The sequence below is a fragment of the Hemitrygon akajei genome, chromosome 11 (genome assembly GCF_048418815.1).
Source record: "Hemitrygon akajei chromosome 11, sHemAka1.3, whole genome shotgun sequence".
Classification (NCBI taxonomy): Eukaryota; Metazoa; Chordata; class Chondrichthyes; order Myliobatiformes; family Dasyatidae; genus Hemitrygon; species Hemitrygon akajei.
In genome coordinates this window covers 142189219-142203058 of record NC_133134.1, presented here as the reverse complement: position 1 = coordinate 142203058, position 13840 = coordinate 142189219, and the positions used below count along the sequence as shown (strand labels likewise).

Here is a 13840-nt window from a genome sequence, read left to right as displayed (position 1 = left end):
TTGTGATTATTGGTACTGAAGTACTGTTCCCGCTAAGCTGTGTGGGTGCACAGCCACACAGTAACTGAAATGCTCCCACTCACATAACCTTTGTTGTCATGCTGCTGGAATCGGACACAGCTAGAAAGATTTTCTTTGTTATACTGCATGCCACTATACCCTTCAGTTAATAAATTTAAAGTGCCATGCAGTTTTCAGGCTGTGTAAAAATTTCTTGCTCAGAACAATGAACTCCATGCAGTTGTAAAAAATAATAGAGGAAATGTTGTACTGAAGTTAGTTGTTTTAATGTAATTCTAAACTCAATTAATGCATTAACACAAGAGATTCTGCAGACGTTGGAATCCTGAGTAACACTCACAAAATGCTGGAGGAACCCAACAGATCAGGCAGCATCTATGGAAAGGAACAAAAGACTTCACCCAGTCGTGATGAAGGGTCTAGGCCTGAAAAGTCACCTCTCTATTCCTTTCCATAGATGCTAACTGACCTTACTAAGTTCCTCCAGCATATTGTGCGTGTTACTCATTTAATGCATTAACTTGTATTTCTCAGTTCTTTGGTGGACTTCCAGCTCATACCCTTGGATCAATATTCCAGGATCCTGGCTGGTAGATAAGTAATCCAATCAGAAACAAGAGAAAATCTGCAGATGCTGGAAATCCCAGCAACACACAAAAAATGCTGGAGGAACTCAGCAGGCCAGGCAACATCTATGGAAAAGAATACATCCGACGTTTCGGGCCGAGACCCTTCTTCAGGACGGTGAAAAAAAAATGAGGAGTCAGAGTAAGGAGGTGGGTGGGGGGGAGGAGGCACTGGGGAACCATACCCAACTTGAGGAAGACCACGTGATTTTCAACCTGGTCCATCCAACTCCAATCCTACTGCAATGGCTGACACTTAACTACACTCTGAGGTGATTCACAAATTACTCAATACAAGGGCACTTTAGAATGCGCAACAAATCTTGGACTAACCAACTTTCCTGGATGAAATAAAGTACTCCAGAGTTTTCTAGCGCCAAAACAGAACGTGCCAATACGCTGCTTTATTGTCTTATTTTTAACAGTGCTCATTGGTTACGTCAATTAAAGCAACAGGAAGCAAGACACACATCAGGCAGATTCACATTTTGGAAATGTAAGAATGCACAGCAATCAGGTTTTAGGAAGCTGAAGAAGGCACCGCGCCAGCCGATCTGTCAAATCATCCCCCAAATCCAGCTTCATGGCCAAAAGCTTAAGGAGGATTTGCCCCTGTTTAAATTCGACTCCGAAGAGTAACTCAGACGACAAAATATCTATAAATTCTCATGTCGGAGATAGTCCTCACCCTGTCTTCACAGCGCTGTATGATTTCTGGGCCAGAACGAGCGATGAACTCTCTTTCAAAACTGGGGAGGAATTCGAAATCATGAACTATGACAACTACTCCGACAGACCTTGGTTGCTTGCCAGAAAACGGAATTGTAAAAATGGCGATAAGAGCATGGGATACGTTCCCGCTAATTACATTGCCAGGAAAGAAAGTATAGTCGCAGAACCGTAAGTGAAATGACATTTATCTCACAGCAGATGGATCTTGAAGTTAAATCTTGCGTTTGCTGCACTTTCCGATCATCACCTACTCTTAGTGCAATTTCTGTCTTTGTTTGCCAGACAAATGAATTATTTAAGGTTCTCATTTTAATCGATTCTACCTTTCCAATATTGATGTGGGTGACAGACCTTTAACACATTTCTCATTGTCTCCGCACCTTAAAAAATTTACTAGGTAACGTTAGCGAAGAAACACCGTAAGTATTCATCAGTTGTTGCTTGTTCCAATGTTTTGGCAAAAGAGTGGCTCTGCGTAAGATAATAGTAAAATGACCAAGAAAGGACGATAGGTATGTATAAGGTTAAATAAAGTGAACAGTTGAGTTAACATCTCTCTGAGCTACCTCTTCTTACCTTGTCCCTAACCCACATCAGACTAGCAGCCGAGTCTAGAATTGTCGCTTAGTATTGGCTTGTCAATGTTGTAAAGAGTAGAACATTGCTTTAGTTTATGTTGGGTTTTACCCCTGCATGTTTGTGGTTTAAGGATTAACAGTGTTTTATTTTACATTGAAGCAAGGTCTTGATGAAGGATCTCAATCCTAAATGCCGACTGGCCGCTCACTTCCCTCCTTAGATGCTACCTGACTGCCGAGTTCCCTCAATATGTTGTATGATGCCCCAGATTTCTAGTGTCTGCAGTCCCTCGTGTCTCCCCTTTATTTTGCATCAAAATAACTCGTAACATGACCATTTTTCTAACAGTCTGAGTGAAGTACCAAAACGTTGGGAAAAAATTAATATTCGACTTACGGGAGTTTGAGAAACGGCCATTGTCGCCAGTAAATCTCAATGGAGTAATATCATACCTGCACACTCCTGAAGAGAAACCTTGGCAAAGAAAATCGTACGTTACTTATGTACACAATCGATTTAATCTTCCGTCTGTGTACACCACCTCTATTTACTTTTTGTAGCTGGTTTGCTGGGAAACTGAGCCGATTTAATGCAAAAGGTATCCTTTCCAAGCAGCCTATAACTGGGTCCTTCCTCATCCGTGAAAGCGACAGTCAAGAAAGTGCATACGCACTCTCAGGTAAGCATTTTACAAAAGTAATTGCATTTCCCGCAATTTAGCATTTAACACCATCTCATGGTTTTGTTAGATATTGCGAAGAATTGTGTACTTTACTACGCGCTTTATCCATTGTGTACTGTACTGAAAATTATACCACAATGATTTGAGTTTCATAAGTGCATTCCCACATTTACAACAGAGTTGGTTTGTGGTTACAACTGGTTTTCTTGCATGGGAGCACACCCCAATTAACGGTTTTTCTACAGTTTCGCTTCTTCGCAGTAGCTGTAGAAGAACATCTTTAAAGGGTCGGTTCCATGTGCTGATGGAGAGTTTAAACATACATTTTTAAAAGCCAGCGCTACATTTTGATACCAAAACTCAATCTGCACCAGGAGACTTTGTGCTTTTATTTCATATTTACTGGTTATCTAAAGGTTTCTTAGGTGAGCAGATCTTAAAGCCAGAATATTATGATCTGTTCATTTAAGATCTTGATACATATAGTTCTGATAGAACACGTGTTAAAGTTTGAGCATGACTCTATATTCCATACAGCATACTAACCTGAATTATGAAGGTAAATGTTCAAACAACCTTGTCATGATCTATCTGGGTTGACCCCATAACAACACTATGACCACTTGGCACTACAAACGATTTTTTTTGTTTTATTTGTGTTCCTTCTTGAATAATTTATGTCAAATATGTTATGTTTTCTTGTGAATGTTATGTATCTGAAGCTCTTTCTCTGTGATGCCACTGGAAGTACATTTTTAAAATTGCATTTATAACATATAACATAACACTTGACTTTGAATTTGATTCTCCAGAACCCCGAACCTCCACATTTCCACTCACCCTTACCACGTATCTATCTGACGGAAAAGGTTCACATCTCTTTCCTGTGCTGGACCTGATATGCTACATTGGGATGTCTGCTTGATGTACTGCTGACCAGCTAGCAAATGCAAAATATTCCAGAATGTCTTGCAGTGAAGTGTGGGACGGAAGGCAGCACTCGGGGCTCTGTGATGGTGGCCACGTTGTTCATATCAGACACTTGAGCACCAGGCTAGCCCTCTAACATGGCTCCGAGGAAGTATTGCAGTACTGTGACCTTACAGATGACATTTTAAGCCAAATCCCCATTTACCTTCACAATTGGACATATAAGACCCATGAAGTTTTTCAAAGGTGAATTATCTCAACATTCCTCATCCATATTAATTCTGCAATAAACACCAATTTAAAAAATTCCTATTTCAGGGAACTTGTCTGATATATTTCCAAATATTTCATCAGCAATAAGCCACTTTGGAAAGTACTGAGTTTTGAAGGTTGCTACATATTTTGCATTTGCAGACTCTGAGTAATACATCAAACAGGCATCCCAATGCAAGAATCCCTTCTTCACAACCTGAATGGGAGGTGATATCACCCAGGAGCGAAAAAAAACTGCTCTTTAACGAACACAATTGAAATGCTTTCATGATGATTTGGCTGAATCCAGAGTAAGATTGATTTGAAATGGATGGACTGAATGTTACTTTGGATGGCGCCATTTACAACGTCAGAATTCCTGTTTATTTTTTATGATGATTTATGTAACTGATGGCTACACTACTGAAGTTCAGGTTGTAGGTTAAATTCCTCTTATATCCTCTTAAAAACCCTTGGGTTGAAAGAGCAATTGGAGAATTCCATATAGCATCAACGTGCATAGAGTAGTCAGGGAATGAAACTAATAATGTTCTTATACCTCCTCTGGGGAATAAAGAAAGACTTGCAGTTGAGTTGTATTTTTCACTGCTTTAAGTGATCACAAAACACTTCCAGTAAAGTACATTTGATGTATTTTCACAGTCATAACCAAGGAAACATGGTAGTCAATTTCTGCATAACAAGGTCAAATAAAGAGCCAAGTGATAATGGCCAATCAATTGATAATCTACAATCACGTCCAGTTTATTCTTGTGTGTGTATAAGTGGTTGTGTACGGATGTATCCATGACTTTGATCATAGGCTGAGGATATGCCCAGACTGAAATTCATTGCTCAGGCCCACATATGCAGGGAAGTGACTTAGGTAATGTATTTCTAACACCTGCAAAGTAGTTTCATTCAGGAAAGGAGAGAATCATGATTTAAAATATCACTAAAATTTGCATACCATACGTTCAATCACAAGCAAGAGAAAATCTGCAGATGCTGGAAATCCAAGTAACACACACAAAGTGCTGGAGGAACTCAGCAGGCCAGGCAGCATAAAAGAGTTTCGGCCCAAAACATCCACTGTACTCTTTTCCATAGATGCTGCCTGGCCTGCCGAGTTCCTCCAGAATTTTGTGTGTGTCTCCTTACTTTCAAATTGCATTATAAATGTGAAGTTTCATTTTACTTTTTCCATGTTTTCTCTTGATTGATGGATTTAGACACATTTTATGGTGGTGTGTATGACGTCAGATGCAGCGTGGGACTGTGTCATGAAGGCAGAATGTAGACAATGAGCAATGTGTCATGGCTGAACTCATGCAGTAGATAAAACAGACTCAAACTAACACAGCAAGCAGTTCAATGTCTGAACTGCAGATTCATTCCTTCAAAGAAATGAGATCAGGATTACACCATCTGTTGTTCACAAGCACAACAAGCCCATCTCCCTTCCTCTTGCCATACTGTAGATTAACTCTGTCTGCTCGTGGCATTGAAAGCCCATTCGCAGATGGGTGGGATCCTTAATAATACTAAGGGCCCTGCATATGCAGTGTTCCTGGTAAATGTCCCCAGTGGATGGTAGGGAGACCCCCTATGATCCTCTCAGCTGTTCTTGGTCCTTTGTAGGGACTTCTGGTCCAATGCTCAACAGCTCACATACGAGATGGAGATGCAGCTGGTCCAGATGCTTTCAATGGTGCTCCTATAAAATGCAGTTAAGATGGTTGGGGGCAGGGGTAGCCTTGCTTGCCTCAATCTTCTTAGGAAGTGGAGGTGCTGCTGTGCCTTCTCTTTCAGGAAGATGATATTAAGGGACCAGGTGAGGTCATCTGTGATGTGAGCTCCCAGGAACTTGGAGCACCTTACTCTCTCTACGGAGGAGCCACGTGCTCGCAGAGGGATATAGCTTGTCTGCACTTTCCTGATTTCCTTTGTCTTCTCCACGTTCAGGCTTAGGTTGTTCTTCTCACATGAATCCACCAGCTGCTCCACTTCATCTTGATACTCCATATCGCCGTTGATCTAGATAAGACCAACCACTGTTGTGTCGTCCGCAAACTTGATGACACGGTTTGAGCTGGATCCTGTGACATAGTCCTGCATCAGCAGTGTGAAACGATGTCCAATGAGTGCTGTACACCATTGAATGCCTCTGTGATGTCCAGACAGCCCTGTGCTTGAAGGACCAGAAAGCAATGTTGAGGACTTGATAAACACTGCAGCATGTAGCAGACACTGATTTTTTAACAAATCTTAGTGAGAAACTCATATGAAGATTGCACTACACATCAAATTCTCTAAGTCCTTTCAAAATGCTTTGGGAAATTTCAATTTATTATGATGTTTTATCGTTCAAGTTATTTCTGATCATGTTTTAAAACTTCTTTCATTATTGAATTTTGTTCCCTTCAATTAGCACAAACAGACAAGAAGGGGGCCTTTTAGAATTTGAATCCAGCAGGACGGCAGCTGTTCAAATTAGACAATGTTGAATGAAAGCTTTCATTTATTGCATCTTAACCTTTTTAAAATTCCCAGTGAGTTCAGGAAAAATAGACTATACTGCTAGATCTAAAATCTTTGCCTTATTCAGTAACCCCATTTCTCTTTTTCTCTTCAGTACTAGATGGAACCATTGTAAGACACTATCATATCTTCCAAAGCAAAGCTGGGCAGTTTTACCTGAATGTAGCCAATCAATTTTCCAGTCTGAAAGAACTGGTGGAATACTACAAATTACATAATCTTCGGTCAGGTCTCCAGTTAACTAGACCTTGTCAGAAAGTAAGTTACTTTAAGTAAATTATTTCAAAATTATTAAACTGTCTACAAAGCTAAAGCATGTTTGGAATAAGAAGTCCCAGTCTGACAGTAATTCAGTGCTCGAGACATTGAGACTATGGAATACTTTATATTTAATGACACAGTGATAATATTACTGTGCCAGAGACACAAATAAACCAGTCAGTGAGTCACACTGATAGTTTTATCAGTCAGTACTCTGAAGCTTCATGCCAGCAATATCCAGTAATGTGGATGAACCATATTATTGGATATTGCTGGCATGAAGCATCAGAAAATCATTCAGTGAAGCCTGGGGTGACCTAGGTTCTGATATAGTATCAAACCATCAATATACATAATTTCCCCCCGTATGCTAGCCTATGAAACCAACTTAATTTCACTTCCATTTTCTTTCTGCATTGTTAACGCAGCCCTAGCAAGCAAACCATTTAAGCAAACACAGCAGGCATTCTACACACAGCACTATACAACAACCCACAACATCAAGATGGGCTGCATTATTTACTCGTGGTAGGAATTTTACATTGGAATGCAAGGGAACTATTTCTTGCACAACAACAAAATGAACTAAACTTTTCTTTTTTATATCCAATTACCAATAACCAAGCTAGGGATCTCGTATACTTTAACTTACGCATTAACTTGCCTTGACACTTCTGAGAATTTTCAAATGAGTCAACGCAATTCTAATTATACATTCTCCTTTCTCTCTCTGCATTGGTCCTTTCTAAGCTTGTCACTTAGAATTTATCTACATACACTACACCAGCCATGTTCCTAGTAATTTCACCAGATGTCTGACTATTTGCTACTTTATCATGTTTTGTAACGTTCCATAATTTTAATATTGTGCCCCCACTGCCCACGTATAAAGCAAACTGTAACTGTAGCACTTACACTCACAGTGATGAAGTGCGTTGAGAGGTTGGTGATGAAGCATATCAACTCCTGCCTGAGGAGAGAATTCGGTCAGCTCCAGTTTGCTTACCGTCACAACAGGTCAACGGTTGATGTCACTTCACTGGCTCTTCACTCACCCCTGGAAACTCCAGACAGTGAAGATGCATACATCAGGATATTCTTTATTAACTACAGCTCTGCATTCAATACTATCATCCCTTCAAAACTAATCAATAGGCTCCAAGGCCTAGGCAATTGGATACTCGATTTCTTCACTTGCAGACTTCAGTGAGTTTGGATTGGCAACAACATCTCCTCCACAATCTCCATCACCACAGGCTGTGTACTTAGACACCCTGCTCTACCCACTTTATGTTTATGACTGTGAGGCTAACCACAGCTCCGATACCATATTTTACTGATGATACCACTTGTGGCCAATTCAAAGGTGGTGACAAATCAGCATATAGGAGGGAGATTGAAAATTTGGTTGAGTTGTGCCACAACAACAACTTCTCACTCAATGTCAGCAAGAGCAAGGAGTTGATTAATAGCTACAGGAGGAGGAAACTAAAGGTCCATGAGCCAGTCCTCATCGGGGATCAGAGTTGAAGACTGTCAACAATTTTAACTTCCTCTGTGTTGTCATTTCAGAGGATCTTTCCCGGGCCCAACATGCAAAGAAAGCATGCTGCGCCTCTACTTTCATATAAGTTTGCAGAGATTCCGCATGTCATCTAAAACTTTGACAAACTTCTATAGGTGTGCAGTGGAGAGTATACTGACTGGTTGCATCATGCCCTGGTATGAAAACACCAATGCCCTTGAATGGAAAAGCCTACTAAGAGTATTGTATACAGCCCAGCCCACCATGAGTAACATCCACCACATCATGAGTACATCTACAAGGAACATTGTTGCCCGAAGGTAGCATCCTTCATCTAGTACCCCCACCATCAGGCCAATCTCTCTTCTCACTGCTGCCATCAGGAAGGAGGTAGAAGCCACAGAATGTATATCACTAGTTCAGGAACAGTTATTACCCCTCAACCATCTAGCTCTTGACCTAGAGGGGATAACTTCACTCAGCCCAACAATGAACAGTTCCCACAACCTATGGACCCATGTTCAAGGACTCTTCATCTCATGTTCTCAATATTGTTTTTTCTCTTGTATTTGCACAGTGTGTTGTCTTTTGCATATTGGTTGTTTGTCCATCGACTCCATGGTTTTTCATTGATTCTATGGTGTTTATTTGTAAATACTTGCAAGAAAATGAATTGCAGGGTTATATATAGTGACATATGTACTTTGGCAATAAATTTACTTAGAAATTTTTGAACTGTGAACCAATGATTTCATTTGGGGTTCCACTGAATTTCTCTTCTGAACTGAATTGCTGGCTTTTATTTTGTGCTTTTGACATTGGGTCACAGTCCACCAATCTATATTTGCCATTTAAACCAATTCAAATGAATGAGCAAAGATAAACATACAGCTTAAATTCAAACCAATGCTACTTTCTCTTCATATTTATGTCATTTATGTAGCAGAGTCTGAACAGTGTTCACTGTTTGAAATTCTGAACAGTAGCAGTGTTTGAAATTCTGCAGAATGCCAATGTAGACAACACTAATCCCATTTAAATTAAATGTTTATGAATATTTTCCAACAACTGAATAAGGTTTGCAGTTAAAAAAAGATGCACAGTGGAATTTAGTATGTGTTACAAAGTTTAGGAAGAGGATGAGTAGAACTGACTTGAATTCGTTCATAAAAGGGGTCTAGTAATTGGTATGAAAGTAAACATGATACTTGAAGCTTTCCATCTTTTTAAAGTAATTTTCATTTCAGTCTTCTACATATTTTGTATTTTAAAGCAACGTCAACCAAATATAAGAGATTTGTCCCATTGGACTGTGGATAACTGGGAGAGGCCCAGGTCAGAATTCGCTTTAACAGAAAAGCTGGGTTCGGGACATTTTGGAGAAGTATATGCTGGATATTGGAATGATACTGTTCAAGTCGCCATCAAGACAGTAGAAGTTGGTAAGGATAGATTGGAGATAAGTTGTAAGGGCACCAAAACTACATTAGAGTGAAGCATAGGTAGTCTCTGAACCATGATAGTACAGCTCTTCAAATTCCTCTAACATTGCCTCTTTCTGCTAATACATACATTTACGGATGCTTACCATATCAGAATTGTGTAGATCTGGTCATTTAATCAAGATCTGCTTGTACCTGTATTCCACTTACTAAGTGCTACTTGGTCTCAACTAGCTTATGAACAGGGGTATATTGCATAATAATTATACAGATTATCAGGATTTTTAACTTTTAAAAAGATAGACATAAAGAACTGAACTGATTTCTGTTGAGTTGTTTATGTTTTTTTAAAATGTCTCTTCAATTTAAAGTTTCGTATCATCTTTAATGTTGGAAAGAAACTATTCTGTTAGAAATGCTTTATTTAAATTCTAGAAAAAATATCAATTAAATACCTGTGCATTCGTATTTTAATTAATTCATACTTCATTTTACTGAGAGGATAATGAATCACAGCCTTTCCTAATGTTGATAGAAATGAACATGATATTTTTTGTAAGTACAAACACCACATTTCTTGACTATATATGCTCTTGCAAAATTTAACATTAATTTGAAACATTTTAAAGTAATGTCTTTTATTTGGCTCATTCATGAATGATCCACAAAATATATTGTAGAGTGATACTAAAATCTAAGCATAAATATGGAACTTCATCATGAAGTTAGTGAGTCTATTGAAGAGGCAATTTTTCAAGTGCTATTAGATGTAAGTAGAAGAGGGCAGAACTTGAAGATTGGGAACAAACGGATATAAGTTAGTACTGAAATCAAGGAGCACAATAGAAGCTACACAGATATCTAAAGGATTGCAATCATCATGATTATTTTAATGATGGGATGTGATATTTTACTGAGGGATAATTTCAAATGCCACCTCAGCAGCTGGGGAATTTAAAATGATTTTAATTAAATGATTTAGAATAAAATGCAGCTGAAATAATGGTGATCAAGGAACTACCTACCTATTATTCTCAAAATGAAATATTCCATATAATTTCCATAAAATTATATGCAATTAATAATTCTATGCTATAATATTTGCTGTACTCTTACTATAAATTTGTCATGCCAGTGCTACACTTATTGTAACATGCTTTAAAAACTCTTTAATTCCCCACGCTGATATATTGCAAAGTCAATGAAATGTAAATCAGCAAGGCCTGCAATGGGGGAAAAAACATCAAATGTTAAGTATTTACTTCTTGACGTGTACTGGGGCCCTATTTTGGCTTCCTTGAACTATGCAACTTCTGTAGGTGCAATTTATTCCAGCCCATGTTATGATACATGGAAAATATTGAGTCCATAACTTAAGATTTAAAAGGAAATCATTCTATGATTTCATGAACTAACCTTTCCTTATTAATAAATTACTTACTTTCTGTTACACTGCTGCCATTTAGGGCAACAATGAGGGTCCTCCATCTCTGTCTGTCCATACCATCGCACGCAGATATGGAAGGATTCTTCACTACTGTTTTCCTAACAATTTTGTTTGACCAGTCAGGGTTGTTAGCTGTGAGCTGAACCCCCAAACCTGGTGGACTGGTGGACCACTCTTAGTCTTGGCCTCTACCCTTTGACCTGTTTGGCATGGGTAACCATACCAAGAGCCAAAGCATAAAGACCTGACTCCAGTAAATATAGCTTCCCAGTCACTGAGGCATGCAAGCCTCCAAACCCTATGAGAAAGTTGAGGTCCTCTTGGAGGTTCCTCATTAATAATGCAATAAATATTGACTGAAAATCAGTTGTTCGTATTTTGAAAATCATTGAAATAGATTTAATTACTTGATAGAGTCCATACCTGTTCAATATATCACAACAGCAATCATGGTTCCATTCTGCCCTACAGTGCTTTCTGGGTGAAGTTTGCATGTTCTCATTGTGACCGTGTGTTCCAGATTCATCCTACATCCCAAATTCCTACTGGTTAAATTAATTGGCTACTGTAAACCACACCTAACAGAGGTGGCTAGAACGAAAATCAGGAGATATTGATAGGAATGGTTTGAAAGGAAGTAAATGAGGCAAGGGGGTTGATTGATTAAGAGCTGGCATTGACAAGAAGGGCTGAGTGGCCTCAATCTCTATTTTATGGAAATATATGAAAAAGGAATTCAATGCAAGTTGTACTTTTCTTGTGGATTGCTATTTTGTTCATCATCTAAGGTTAATATAGTCATCAAAGTCTAGGCTTCAGTATATAGTTCACTGCTTACCAAATTTGAATAGCAAGATTTATTAAAGCTCTTCAGCAGCACACAGCATGCATCCTTTCTATTTATCCATTCATTAGCAGTGCCAGTGATATCCAGGTTGTGATGCATCGGATAAGAAGGAAATTAAAGAGATGACAGACAGGACATCAATTACCCAGAATTTATGAAATATCATTAAAGGGCAAAAATGAGAAATTGGAGAACAGACATTAAGAAAGGTTAATAATAAAACTATGATCACAATTATTCATTATGTACATTACATGTGAAATATGCACAGATGTGTGGAGTATTTTTAGTAACAGTTAGGTTTGTTCTTGCATCCTGAATCCAGAATGTCCAAACATGTGAAAATATATTGTACAAAGAAGCAATTGTGTTATCTCTAGAACAGCAAATTGATATTGTATCCTGTATCCCAACCCTCTCAGCTGATTTTCAATGGTACAAAATATTTACCAATCATTTGTTGTAAAGATTCCAATTGTATTATTTGTAAGAAAATGACAGATTTTGCAGAAATTTTGATCCAGATACCTTCAGAAATGTTTAGAAACTAGGTTAAGACTATGATGAGATCTATTTTAATCAATTTAGAAAAAATCTTATGATTCTGAAGATATTATACCTTAAAATAGGATTTATTAAAATGTTAAAAGAAATAAATCCAACAAGATCCCCTATGTTCATGCCAGCCAAAAGTAGATTTCAGGTTAATCCCATTTCCTACCTCTTGAAGTGTAGTACTGTAAATAACATTGTACAGTGGCATGCAAAAGTTTGGGCACCCCGTTAAAAATTTCTGTTACTGTGAATAGTTAAGTGAGTAGAAGATGAACTGATCTTCAAAAGTCATAAAATTAAAGATGAAACTTTCTTTTCAACATTTTAAGCAAGAATAGTGTATTATTTTTGTTTTGTACAATTTTAGAGTGAAAAAAGGAAAGGAGCACCATGCTAAAGTTTGGGCATCCCAAGAGATTTGAGCTCTCAGATGACTTTTACCAAGGTCTCAGATCTTAATTACCTTGTTAGGACTATGGCTTGTTCACAGTCATCTTTAGGAAAGGCCAGGTGATGCAGATTACAAAGCTTTATAAATACCTTGACTCCTCAAACCTTGTCCCAACAATCAGCAGCCATGGGCTCCTCTAATCAGCTGCCTAGCACTCAGAAAATTAAAATAAATGATGCCCACAAAGCAGGAGAAGACTACAAGAAGATAGCAAAGCATTTTCAGGTAGCTGTTACCTCAGTTCGTAATGTAATTAAGAAATGGCAGTTAACAGGAATGGTGGAGGTCAAGTTGAGGTCTGAAAGACCAAGAAAACTTTCTGAGAGAACTGCTCGTAGGATTGCTAGAAAGGCAAATCAAAACCCCCATTTGACTGCAAAAGACCTTCAGGAAGATTTAGCAGACTCTGGAGTGGTGGTGCACTGTTCTACTGTGTTCTACACCTGCACAAAGGTGACCTTCATGGAAGAGTCATCAGAAGAAAACCTTTCCTGCGTCCTCACCACAAAATTTGGCGTCAGAAGTTTGCAAAGGAACACCTAAACAAGCCTGATGCATTTTGGAAACAAGTCCTGTGGACTGACAAAGTTAAAATAGAACTTCTTGGCCGCAATGAGCAAAGGTATGTTTGGAGAAAAAAGGGTGCAGAATTTCATGAAAAGAACACCTCTCCAACTGTTAATTCCAGGGGTGGATCTATCATGCCTTGGGCTTATGTTGCAGCCAGTGGCATGGGCAACATTTCACTGTAGAGGGAAGAATGAATTCAATGAAATACTAACAAATTCTGGAAGCAAACATCACACCGTCTGTAAAAAAGCTGAAGATGAAAAGAGGGTAGCTTCTACAACAGAATAATGATCCTAAGCACACCTCAAAATCCACAATGGACTACCTCAAGAGGCGCAAGCTGAAGGTTTTGCCATGACCCTCACAATCCCCCAACCTA

The 13840-nt window shown here is 38.7% G+C and overlaps 1 protein-coding gene across 1 annotated transcript in view; it reads left to right on the top strand.

The window, feature by feature from the left end:
• The first annotated feature begins 900 nt into the window (after positions 1-900).
• Positions 901-13840, top strand: part of LOC140736086 (protein-tyrosine kinase 6-like) — a 36826-nt gene continuing 23886 nt past the window's right edge. Inside the window, exons 1-4 of the mRNA XM_073061836.1 lie at positions 901-1547; positions 2519-2637; positions 6458-6621; positions 9423-9591. Of these exons, the coding sequence (XP_072917937.1) occupies positions 1231-1547; positions 2519-2637; positions 6458-6621; positions 9423-9591 (769 nt within the window). The 5' untranslated portion in view covers positions 901-1230. The remainder of the gene's footprint in view (positions 1548-2518; positions 2638-6457; positions 6622-9422; positions 9592-13840) is intronic.